Source organism: Vanellus vanellus (genome assembly GCF_965231255.1).
Source record: "Vanellus vanellus genome assembly, chromosome: 4".
Classification (NCBI taxonomy): Eukaryota; Metazoa; Chordata; class Aves; order Charadriiformes; family Charadriidae; genus Vanellus; species Vanellus vanellus.
In genome coordinates this window covers 54,199,737-54,213,038 of record NC_138909.1, presented here as the reverse complement: position 1 = coordinate 54,213,038, position 13,302 = coordinate 54,199,737, and the positions used below count along the sequence as shown (strand labels likewise).

General features: G+C 41.0%; 1 protein-coding gene across 1 annotated transcript in view; it reads right to left on the bottom strand.

The window, feature by feature from the left end:
• Positions 1-11,076: 11,076 nt before the first annotated feature.
• DOK7 (docking protein 7) overlaps positions 11,077-13,302 on the bottom strand; it is a 69,956-nt gene continuing 67,730 nt past the window's right edge. Inside the window, exons 11-12 of the mRNA XM_082482642.1 lie at positions 12,915-13,067; positions 11,077-11,226 (exon numbers count right to left, since the gene is read on the bottom strand). Of these exons, the coding sequence (XP_082338768.1) occupies positions 11,090-11,226; positions 12,915-13,067 (290 nt within the window). The 3' untranslated portion in view covers positions 11,077-11,089. The remainder of the gene's footprint in view (positions 11,227-12,914; positions 13,068-13,302) is intronic.

Here is a 13,302-nt window from a genome sequence, read left to right as displayed (position 1 = left end):
AGATTTTTCTGTTGTGCATCAGAACTTTGGCAAATGTTAGCCATCTGAGTTGAAATTTTCTACAATAATAATGCTGACCCTTTATTTCTAAGGAGTGTTTCACATGAAACTGTTACAGGAACAAGGTTAAGGCAAAGGTCCAGTGAAGGTAAATCATTACAGCTGCCTGATTAAGAAGCTCTGTTACTCATACATCGCTGCCCTGTAGTGTCCTGCATAAGGAAGCTGTCGTTGAGCCTCACTTGCCATACTGGTTCCCTGAGAAATATTGAAAAGACCCATTCAGTCAGAATCAGCCACTCTGTGTATAATTTATCCAGTTCCTGGGTCCATGGTGGGTTAAAAGTAGTATGATTCGGTACATAAAGACTATTTCATAACGTGCCAGTGATCTGAACCAAAACCATGGTAGCAGTCTTACTATGAGATTCTGGATATCTTTGCAGCAGCAAGCTGCTTTTTTTTTCTCTTCTTTGTAAGCTGATAGTTATTTATATTTCAGAGAATCAGTCCATCACAAAAAACAGAAGCTACCATTAATATTAGCAGTCTTAGCGACGATTCAATTCACATAGTTCATGGTGTATGTCCCATTTGGTTGGTAAGCTAAAAAAAGTAAACCCAAAAATAGCTAAAACCCATTCATGAGAACTGTTTTGGTTTTTTCCTAGATGCTACACACCATTTCTTCCCCAGACTATCACTTTAAGGGCTATTCAGCCGCCTTTAACACCGCAGTAGCTGTGTCTTACAGGTTTATCTTCATCGTGATTTTTTTCAAGGTGAATGCACAATAGAAATGTAGTCTATATTATGTGTGGAAGGTGCTCACTGTATGTCCTTCATTTTTCCCTTTGGTAGAGTAAGAAATAGATGCATCTACCACAGGTCAGTTTGGTGGTCGGTCGCTGTAGCCTTGTTTTGTAACTTGGATGGGGAGAGGCCCACGCCACTGGCTCCTGGGTGAAGAATCTGAATGCGTGTACTAAGTACATCAGCAGAGTAAGGGAACTAAGCAAAGCACTGAAATCTGAGCAGTTCTTGCTCAGCAATCCTAGCTATGTTGTACATGAATGGAAAAGCTTTTACTGAGCATATTAAGACACTGCTGCTCAGGGGAAGTCTGTTGCACAAGGGAAAGCAACATGAATATCTCAGCCTACAATCAAGGCAGGCAGAGTAGCTGTATGCTCCACGTAAGAAGGCATTGCTGAAAGCTGGGTTTCAGGTGTGTACCTGAAATAGGATATGCTTCTTGAAGAATGCCTGAAGAATTGTGGAATTGCTCAGGGGGCTGGATTGACAGAACACATAACCAGGGTCAGATCAGCAGTGGTAATGGTTGTCACCAAGTGCAGAGCTGCTCTGTAAGCAGAGGTGATGTCTGTACCGTGCAGCGGTGGCTGTACCATGTCTTTACTCTTGAGATCTGGGGACAGTGCACAGGCTAGTGAGTTGTAGTGTCTGATTTCACTCAGTTCTATAGTCTGCGCCTTCCACGCATCAATATATGTATGTCAGTTAATTATTACAGATTTTAAGCATCCAAAGACAATAATCCAAAATAACAAGAGAAGGTAGGCTTTGAGACATTAAAGATTAAAATATAGCTTGAGTCACCATTCTTGAGTTTCTGTAAATAGCAACAAAAATTCAAAGCCCAGAAAAAAGGTATAAATGAAATATGCTTCCAGTCCTGTACATAGTGAAAGGTGAATAATGGAGTTCACAGGTGAGACTGTGTGGCAGAGACATCTGAATAGGAAAGAACTCACAGGTTTTAAACAGTGGTTGAATCTTCGCCTCTTCCTTAATGGGTATTTTATCTGATCCTTTTGTAATTATTCAAATTACCAAGTTTTTCAAACCACTCTGAGAAACAATTTGAAATACAAAAGTAGGAGCAGAAGAAGGAGGAAAGAACTGCCTTTCTTGGGGGGGCGGGGGAAGAACATTTTATGCTTTATACGGTCTGTCAAATTCTGCCCTGAAAAAGAACTTCCATTTAAATAAATGCTAGTGATTTCACCGAGGACAGATTTTATTTATTAAACAGGTTGGGGGTGGAAATGAGAGGGGAATAAATACACAAGGCATTAAATATAACAAAAATAACCAAGTCCTTCTTAAACACTATGTCCTACATGCTGGTGGAGGAGCTCAGATTGCATCATTCTGCCAAGACAAATAGGGAACGGCCGCTATGCCAAGGGATTTTGGTGCCTAATAGATCAGGCTATAGCTAGAATATTTAAATTCTGCAAGCGGAGATCATTTACATTTTGTAAGCTGAGGTGTCATTTGACTTTCCAGCGCCACCTCCCAGTAGTGACCCAGTTCCTGCAGGTACGGGATCTCAGTGCTCAGGAATCAGGATCCTTGGTAGGGATCTCCTCCTGCTTCCTGGGTGTCAGGCTCCTCTGTGGGCTCCTTCTACCCAGGGTAATGCAGCATTTCCACAGAAGGTGACAGGGAGCAAGAGATGGAGAAACCCAGCTTGGCTTCAAGGATGTGTCTGCCTCAACAGCTGATCTTGGCTGAGTATTTAGAAGGGCTTCAGAAGGGCTTCACACCCTGACTGGGGAGCAGAAGGCAGCTCCCAGCTCAAGGACACGAAGCACACCTATGCGTACGCTACCTAGATCCCAGCACACAGGGTCCATAGCTCTGCTTAAGCAGGTGTCTCGCCCCGCTGACCCTAAAGGGAGCTGGCAGGAGCCCGAGCTCATCATAGTTTCAGTTCTGCCATTTATGTAGTACATGAGTTTAGGTGAATTGGTGCAGTTATGCTCCACGAAAGAATGCAGTTCCCAGCCAGGATCCAGCGTGCCACAGTGCCCAGAAACCAGAGTGTTGCACTGGGAGCCAGGCTGCTGTGAGCTCCTCTGCAGGCACTAACCCAGCACCACGTCTCAAGAGCCCAAGTACAGCATTCAGCTCAGCACTAACCCAGGCAGAGGTAACACACGGCTCACAACATATTTGACATCCACAGACCTTCCCTGTCATCATTTGGCACTGCTGCAGAGAGGTATTTGTGTTTGGGGTTTGTTTTGTTTGTTTGTTTAAAAAGGTGCCATTTCACATACAAAAATCTACCGGTAAGTAGTGCACAGGCAGTTCTAAAATCCTTTTTAAATGTAATATTTCTATCCATAGCATTTAGTTAGACTAGAAGAAATAAATACAAAAATCATTAAATATAAGCCAATAAATGGAATAGAACATTGCTTTCAGTACCAACAGACCTACCTTTGTAACAGAGAACAGGGAGCTATGAAAGACAAAGAGTGCATTTTCCATATAAGCTACGTTATCTAACAAACAGCTTCTCAATACCAGAATCTACATTTCCAAATACAACACCCAGCTAACATGTATTTCCGGCCACTCACATGGCACCAGTTGGGAACCAGGTTGTTAATCTACATAAAAAGAAGGCTGTACGGATTTCTCTTACTAGTATCCACAGTCTTAAATGGAAGCGTTCATAAAATCTGTCTACTTGAGCCAAAATAAATCTGTAGACTCTCATCCACAGTAAATATTTCCAGTTGAGCCATATATGTTACAGCAATGATTGTAACCCAGGTGCTTTTGTCAATAGCCCTTAATGCACTTACATACCCAAATCTTCATGTGTATTATCCCACCACACAACAGAAGAGCACTCTCCTAAATCAAAAAGAAAATAGTACACAGATTTTGATGCTTGACATGTGAACATAAAAACAATGTTCACATTAATACAGCACATAGATATTCTGTTCCTTCACTGACGTGTGAGCTTATAAGAAACCTGCACACAATTTGAATAAAATTCATCATTTTCAGTCTCAAAGGTTGCCTGTTAAGAATTGGTCTACTGTAACTGAAACCTGCAGATTTCTATAGGGCAAAGTGAGTGTTGGATCTAATACAAGAAGACATCTGAACCAGAACCGTTAACTAAACGTCCCTTCAATGGGGAAAGGGTCCTTTCTCCAACCTCAATTCACATCCAAGTTCTGGGACTCCCATTTCCGATTCCACATATGCCCATTCACAGTGTAAGGAGTCGTCATTCATACCAGTTCCTGGGGTCATTGATGATCTGGTATTTGTTCCGTTTTGAAGTTCAAGGAAACAAAAGGGGAGTGAGAAGAACTATGTGCAAAAAGTGACATCTCCGAAAGAAGATACTTCCATGGCAAGAGCTTCAAAATCTGGGATTACTGCTCATTTCATTTCCACATCAGACTCCTGGCAGTGGGAAACGCAGTCATTTTCTCCCAATTTTTGTAAGGAAGTTTTCAGTTTATACCTTGTTCCTAATCTGTACTGAACTGACACAGATTCTTACAGGAAAACCACATTCCAACAGTCTAAACACCTTCCACCCAGGTAAATGTGGCCTGGAACATTTGAATTACCCTCCTCTGAGCTCTTCTTCAAGCAGCTAATGACCGCGATCTGTCTATGTCTTAGACAATGTGCGCGTTAGCCTCGGTTTGCTGGTGTCACTAAACCCTTACCACTGATCGATTGTTTCAGGTCTTGTGCAAACTGACCCTCATTCCCCTGCAGAGAAATGAGCTTTGCAGAACTCCAAAACAAAGGTTTCATTCATGAGTAGTTATTAATTCAGGATAAGAACATGATTTTCCAGAGATATTCTTAGGAATTGTTTTCCTTCTCATTTTATTGCCACCTGTATAAACAGCCATGCTAGAATTTTTGAAAGAAAAAAACAGCCAACGTACCCAAATAGGGCGATCAGAAAGTCAAAGTCCAACTCAAAGTGCTGCTGCAGCACATCTCTAGGATTACAGAGGAGACAGGAGTGAGCATATTTAGCCACAAGTGCACACTGAGAATAGACATGAATTCTCATCAGCTCCTTCAAACCAAGGAACAGAGCAACTCATCTTATTCAGCTATGACCACTTACAGCTTTCCAGTGACACCGCGGAGGCTGAGAGCAGGGCTAGGTAGTTCGGCGTTTTCACGTTAACAACCTCGCTGCTTGGCCACTAAGTTTTGTTTTGTCCAGTTGCTTCTGGCTCTTCCTGCACTGCTCAGGCCAAGCGCCATGCTGGTACACAGACAGACAGGGTCCCCGTCACAGCCCAAACCGAAGATATGGCCAGCTGTAGGCCATAACTTGCACCTCGACAGTCTTCAACCAGCTGGACAGCAATGAGAGCGTGTAAACATGTTAAATGTTTTCAGTGTAAAGGAGGACTTGGCCAGAGATACACGTGCTGGAGGGGGTATCTAGTGTCAGCAAATCTCAACAGCAGCCCACCTGGGACTTCAAGTCCCATCACCACAGGAAATGCCTTCTCACAGCTATCACTTACGGTCTCTAGTATCACGCAGTCACCATCAAAAGCACAGAGATGGCAAAAATTCATCAAAGACCGGTTCCTGGGCTTTCAGTAGACCTGATCCATCTCTAGCAAATCTCCCAGCTATTGGAAATAACACTGGTATAGCTGAACGCAGAATTAGGTGCACCTTCATGTCAGGTCAGGGTGCTCTCCGTGTCACAGCAGGGCCCACCTCCCCCCACCCCTCACCCAATATACACAGTAACCTTTTATATACTTTCCACAGAGGAGAAAAAACAGATATGGAGGGTAATCCTTCCAAGGTCTAGACCACATATACAGTACAAACTCAAGCTGTTTGCATGACTGGATGCAAGGACAGTGAGAAACACTCTCTCACACGTGGAGCACGGCAGTCTGCCTCCTTAGAGTGGACATCGGCATTAACCATCCCATAGTTTCCGCTCCATTCCTGGTAGACACAGTGCTGGAACATCTTCTGTTTGGCCGAGGACACAATGGCAACCTCAGCCTGTTCCAGGAAACTCCACTTCGTTGCTACAACCACAGTTTGTACAAGAAGCAGCAATTCACGCAGCAGTCTCCAGCTCTGGCCCAAACACTCCATTTTACAGACTCCGGTACTCTTCTGTCACCCTGTCACTGACCTTTTCTTCTGGCTGTACAATAGCTGGCCAACAAGGACAACTTGCTTTCCAGCTCTCTGCTGTCCCCTACCTACTCCTCCATCAGACTCCAGAAACAAATCCTTCCCATGCTTCCCAATTTGTGTCCAGTACTGCTGACTGCTGGCAGTAAAAGGACAGAGTAAAAGGTCAGCCTCAGGGTACATCTTCCAACTGTAGCGAACAGAGACACCGATGTGTGATGAATCTGAGCAATTCGTTACGTAATACAACTTTGGTATCCAAAGGCCAGATTTCCTTCCGAGCATGGAATCTGCTCTATTTTCTGTTTATGAACTATCCGTAAATTGCCAGCTCAGCCCACAGATGAGTAAAATTTAACTTATACAATAGCAGGTGCTAGGGCTTTATATATATACATATATTTTTTTTTTTTAAGGATTTCACAACAGTATAATGTACTGTAGAGACAAATTACTGTCATGCTAAATCTGCTTTCTGATCCCACCCCCCCACTGCACAGTCCTCAAATAAGTTGACACTTCTTATTTCAGTAAAACGGTGGTGTTATATACGCCTCTGTGTACACAGTGGGATAATAAATCTGAATTATTTCTAGATGCAGACAAACGTTTGAAAGCAAGCAAGTTTTAAAGTTACTTTCCACTTACCCTAAAGTTTTTACTAAACTCAAAGTTCACCTGGCAGCTGCACTTTCCTAAACCTGCCCACTACCTTATAAACCTCTTTATTGTATCAGAATCCAGGCTGTGCATTGCATGCATTTTCCTGTCACTTATGTTCCAGTCATTTAAAGAAAGCCCACAGGAGAGCTGGTTTTAATCTGTATCCACCTGATCATCACTGTCCTGAGCCTTGGAGTAAGGCTACCCCGAAGCCCGTCATCTTTTAGGGAAAGCATGAAACTGAACTCATCAGAACCCACCCATATTCTTTAGAAGTGACACTTTTCCTTTATTTTACTCACCTATGCTGAGAAGTCACATGTTTACAGAGCTACTCCTTACAAATATCCATTTAAAAACTTCGAATTCTTCTGTCCTTGCTCTGTTTTGTTTGTTCTTATTGCGATATGATGTTAAATGAACATTTCCTTTCAACCTAGATTGCAAAATAATGTTTGTAAGACTGGCCAAATGAGAGCTGAGCATCTTCCCAGATAAAAATTGACATAAAAATGTAATAGCACTTTCATCTGAAAAAATGCATCATTTTAAAATTCTGAGTCTTCTCATTCATAAAATTCTGAGTCTTCTCCCTGGGGTCATTTTAACAATAGTATGCCTGTTATCCCAGACAAACTAGAAAAGGTGCTTACCAAAGGGTGCATGTTTCAGCATCTCGTAACAAAAATGTAATCACTCATAATTCAAGTTATGAGGCCAGGCTGGATGGGGCTTTGAGCAACCTGGTCTAGTGGGAGGTGTCCCTGCCCATGGCAGGGGGGTTGGAACTACATGTTCTTGAAGGTCCCATCCAACTCAAACCATTCTATGATTCTATTAGGAGTATAGTTTTCCAAGCTGCAGTAATTAAAACTGTTTTGTTTACAGCAGAGAGGAAAATGAGGCATTTTTCCAAGCTATTTGCTAAAAACAACTCTTGGGGCAGATTTTCACACACATTTAGATGTGTAAAGACACCTACCGGCATTTTCCACAATTAGGTGCCAGAGCACTATTAAAACCCAGACAACTATTTGCATGGTTGGGCAATTAAATGCCTCCCAAACTCCAGCCCTCCGTCCTGCAGCACATGTTAACTTGGAGAAATTCCATCACCCAAATACTTGCCTATAAAAATGTTCCATAACAGCTTATGAACAACACCATAAAAACCACTGAATTTGGCAGTAACCTGCTGAGTAGGACTGTCAGAAAGAAAGAGAGACGTACACAACACACTGGCAGTTATGCCCAAACACCGCACATGTCGGCAGCGTGTTTTCTCATCACTGAGAGCACTTCTGCCATGTTAAAGTACTTCAAGAACATCTTACACGAGTATCAGCCACATCCCATTGTTTTGTTCTTCTGACAATTAATTCCTCATACTCCCGGTCAGGGCAGGAGAAGAACTGACTATAGGAGAATGCTAACCAAAAAGTTATCAAAGCCTCCGTTTGTACCAGCAGATGTTACGAATCACATTTCTCTCCAAAAGTGCGGGAGATCTCTTGGGTGTTTTGCAAAGAGCTCTGAATCTGGAATCATCACAAACTATATTTTAGACCACTTAATGCACAAGGTTTATGCAAGGCATGTGAATAAACCCCTAACTGTTCCACATTAACAGCAGTACTAGAGCGAACCCATGGAAGCTATATGGTGCGCCCAGGCCCGCTCATAGGATTATGGTTTGACTTCCATTTTCCCCAGTCCGTCACCGGAAATTGAAAGCACATTATATTATTTATTTAGGAAAACTTTTTCTGTCAGCTCCTGCTGCTCAAATGAGAAAACTTTCATTTCTTAAACAGAAACGCCAAGCCTGTAACTCGACAGGGAGGCCTGCAAGGGACTGCAAAAACAACCACCAACCAGTTTTTACCACATGCAATAATAAGGTTTGGCTTCCTGCTTCAGCCTCCGAGACAACATGTACTGCATGAGAATACAAACTGAATTTAGGAAATAAGCAAAAGTCATCTGTTCTATTTGTCTTATCGAAGCTAAGTACAAAAAGAGAAACAGAAGTCTAAAAAGTAAAATACTCCATTTGTGGAAAACCTTATAGGATAATTACGTTGAAATTAACAAAGGCTATAAGTATAAATTTCTATCCAGCCATCTAGCTAATCCTAGCTGCAGTTACTATGCCCTACACAAATACATGTGCACCATGTTCACAGCCCAGTTTAATCTGAAAAATATATTTTTAAAATTGTGACTCCTCCTGTAAGGCCAACAGCAATCATCTGATGACCTTTCCTATTGTGTCAAATTTTTACCCATGCTGCAAGTCCAGGACTGAATGCAAGCAATTTTGAATAACGTACAGAAAGGCAGTCTTTGTAGAGAACCTGGGTAATATATTTTCCCGGTAAACAGATTTTTGCAATAGAAATATTACAGCTTCATTATATATCATGATGGAAAACACTGCATTTCAGTGCATGGGGCAAGCTATGCTCATATTAAATATTAAATATAATTAGGCTCATAGCAAGACATTTAACCCTGCAAGTCCTCCAGTGGAAGACCCTTAATTGAATAGCAGTTCAGTTAGATAAACCTGGTCCCAAGGAGCTGTAAGCCCAGGCCATTCCAGTTGGACTGAGTACGTGTTTACAAAACAGATCACCACTGTCCATTTGTCAAACAAGAAAAATCTTTTAAACTGGGAACCTCATAAGAAATAGTTCTTTTCCCTTCAGAAATATGCTAGGCTGATAAACAGAAAAGTACATCTTAGCACAGCACAGAGGGCAATGGCAACTGTCAACTCTCAAACACATTTTTATTTATTCGAGAGACGGTATTTTACATTACTATTGAGGCTACATTCAAATAAATTTATAGGTTAAATTCTGCCTCAAAACCAAACACCCGCCTCTTCTTTTAAGTCACTTAGTGCAACCCTCACTGGTACAAAACTTCCACTCACCAATAAGAATTATAATGCATATCTGAAAAACATCATTGAACTGTGATATTGTATCGTAAGAGGACACAGTCAAAAAATCATGATACCCAAGGTTTCACTCCTGGTAACTTCTGGAAGCCGTAGCTGATATGTTATTGCAGGCCAAAATTCTGCTTTCTTTGTAAGTACACTGCTTTGTTAGCGTAGTTCCACCACCGTAACATTTTATTCAAATAACATTTCATATCAGGACAAGTACGTAGAGGACAAGAATTACATAGACAATGCAACACAAGAAACGAAGTCAAGTTTTGAATCGTACAATCTTACTGTACAAAAGCAAGATGTCAAAGACTTCTGGATAAACCTATATTAGTATAGAAGATCCTGTTGTGCCTCGATTCTGCAATGTCTCTGAAAACATCACCCTCTTGCACAGAACTGGTTTTATGCTATTTAGGGACAGCAGAGAATCATTCAATGGAAGTTTTAGATTCAAGGTAGATTATCTGCTTTTGATGCTGGTTTATATTAGGGATAGTTTTGGAGATATAAATAAAGGACTCAGTTTTCAAAAGTGAATGTTTCTTTTGAGTATGTTGATTTTAAAATGTTCTGTATGAGAAACCTGAGACCTGATTTTCAAAGTGATACATATGTTCAACTCCAGGAAAATTGCTAAGAACTACAGGTAGTCAGCAACTATGAATCAAAGCCTATGGTTTGATACAGGGTTTTTAAGAAGAAAAGCACCGAAAATGTCCCTTCACATCACTTTGCTTTAATTAAATTAAATAACTTTTTTGTGCCTGCTCTTGTCTGTATGCATACAAATATGCACCCCTGACACTGCACCTTTTAAATCTGAGCAGCTTTAGCCAAAGCTATGGAACTCTTGGTGAGGTATAAAACTGATTTACCCATAGGTAACGTTAAGCATGTCCATAAACAAGCATATAAATTGAATAAAATTGTGCCTGAAAAAAATCAGGCACTGAATTTTCTTGCTTTTGTAAGAGTTCATTAATATATTAATAGAGGCTTTACATATTTTATACACTCAGATATATACATATATTTTATCAGTAACGTGTACGTACATACATACATATGCACACATGCAAACATATGTGTACACTTACCAGGCACACACTCACATTCCCTTATCTGCACACATTCAAGTTGTTTATTTTTAAAGAAAATGCCACCGTTTAATAAACACTGGAATTGGTTCCAGGTTGTCCAGGGTTTTAGAATGATAGAAAAAGGTAACTTACATCTGTCATCGCATATGAAAAATAATCAGGACTTTACAACCAAACTAAAATCAAAATAAAGCCCCCCCACACCCCCCCTCATGCTACCAGCTTTCCAATTAGGAATCAAGATATTGGAATGAATCTGGTGTAAATGCAATAAGCAATGGCAGCTTTTTGTATGAGTGCTTTTTACAATAACTGTGAATCTTTTGGAAGATAAATTAGTACCAATTTATGGTGAGCCAGAAGTTCTTTCCTAGACAGGTCATTGCTGACCCCCTTTCTTCTTTTGCTCTAGCTCCTGCAAGCGCTCCTCCCGGCACTGCGCGTGCTGCGTTCCCACTTTGTGGGCTGTCTCAGTGGCTGCAATGTCAATCTGCACATAACGGGATGATCCGCTCCCTGAAATACCAAATGAAATCATGTAAAAGACTATACTCATATATTCCTGGGTAAAACTGACACAGGGTTAAGCTATTGAGACACTTCTTCCAGAAACTTCCTAGATCATCTTGGTCTGGTCTTAAAGCAAGCTCTGTAAAGGAAGTACGATGATAATCACAACTGGAAAAACAACCAACCAAACAAACAAACAAAACAAACAAACAAAAAAACCCTCCAAAGCTTTGTTATCTACATATTTTAGCTATCTGGTTTTCTTCAAATAAGCAAAAGACGACTTCCAGTTCTGCCCCAGGTTTGAATCTCCACCCCTATTCCTCCCAGTAGAAGACGAAATTGAACTCAGCTCTTCCACTTGTGGGAGGCATCATCAGCAGGCTACTAGTAAGTAAGTGAGTAACACCTGCTATTTGAAAGAAAACATCATTATTAGGGCAGTTGGCAGGGATTGTTCTTTGTCTGGATTTGGCATTCTGTGAACATTTACCAGATCAACCACCTTCAGCCTTAGACAGAATGACAATTTAGTCCAATAATTGGCAATAAGGGAGATAAAAGCTGCTCAGTCTGTTCAGGAGCAGCGCAGCTCTGCATAGATGCACGTGTATAACTCTGGAGGCTGGGAAAAGTTTAATGTGTGAAAAAATAAAATAATTATGGTCATTAGAGGCACCTTCAAAGTTATACAAGTTGAGCATAGGAGGGTAGTTGACATTTAGGAGTTTACGTCAGTTTATGGAATTTGGCTCTCCATTCTTAGTGCCTTGGTTCACTGTCTTTACAATGAAGATAAAACATCACTTTTACATCTCAACAGGGTGTTGTACAGAGAAATACATTAAAATCTGGGAGAAGCTTAGAATTACTTAACTAGAGCCATATAAACAACTAAATGGGAAGGTGCTGCATTTCAAAGTTAATAAACTTGCTGAAATTAAAAGTATACAAATTAAAATCTCAATAGCTGAAAACTATGGAAAACCCATTAATACCAAGTGTGAGCAATTAAACGCCAGATCCTGATTAAGGGCTTTCTGTAAGGAGGAACGCATCTCTAAATGACAATACATGCTAGCTATAATGCATTTTTATGTGCTAATTGTCCAAGTTAAGAATTAGAAGTAAAATACCCAGATCCAGAAGATCAAAAAAAGAACAAAAGAATAATTTTAAAAAATCAAGTACTTGGGCTGGTCTCCTCTCTGTAGGACTTTCATACCTCCTCATGGAGAGCAGATAGAAGAACACTGTGTTCTATTCTTAAGCATTTGCTGCGTGGCTCCAGAGTCAGTATCTTCAGGAGCAAGCCCTGCACACCTACATCCACAGCCCTGTTTCTGTAGCCAGGCAAGAAAAATTAAGTAAGTGTAGTCCTAATATGTGCGATGAAAATCTTGAGAACACAAAGCAAATTACTGTCTGTCAAACTCCCCAGACACAGAAATGTTCACTTGAGAAGGAGTGCATATACAATGTACCTGTCAGAGGGATGCAGCCTCTTATAGAACCTCTTTACTTCAAAATCTTTTCCAAAAGAGTCGGTAATTACAAAAACTGCCTCACAAACATACCAGGGTTGAACTCCTCTGTTAGCAAGAGCCTATGGGTAGATGAGAAATTAGGATTCCCAATCCAGTCTACATTTACTGCTTCCTTTGCTGTTTAAAGGGTATTGTAGACTTCCTTACCTCTTATGCTTGTGCTAGGTTCTTGAAGTTCCAGTTCCATGTAATGAAGCTGTTTTTTGGAAGTAGGGCTGACAGGAATATTCACATAGGTGGCTGTCTCACTGTGGGGTCGATCTGATGCAGGGACATCAGCTGAATAACCTACTGCCCCTTCTGAAATAAGTAACACGTTATTATAGAAGCTGTTTGCAATGACCAATGTGGATTTCATAAAAGCTCAATGTTCCGTCAAATGTCCTGAAAGCCAACATTCAGCAGCAACAACTCAGCTTGCCAAACAGCACATTTCTCGGATGTAGATGGAACATGAGAAGACTAAGGTTTGTACAGAAAAGATCCTCAGAGACTGATCGAGTCAAGGTCTGTGCAGAAGACCACAGACCACGGC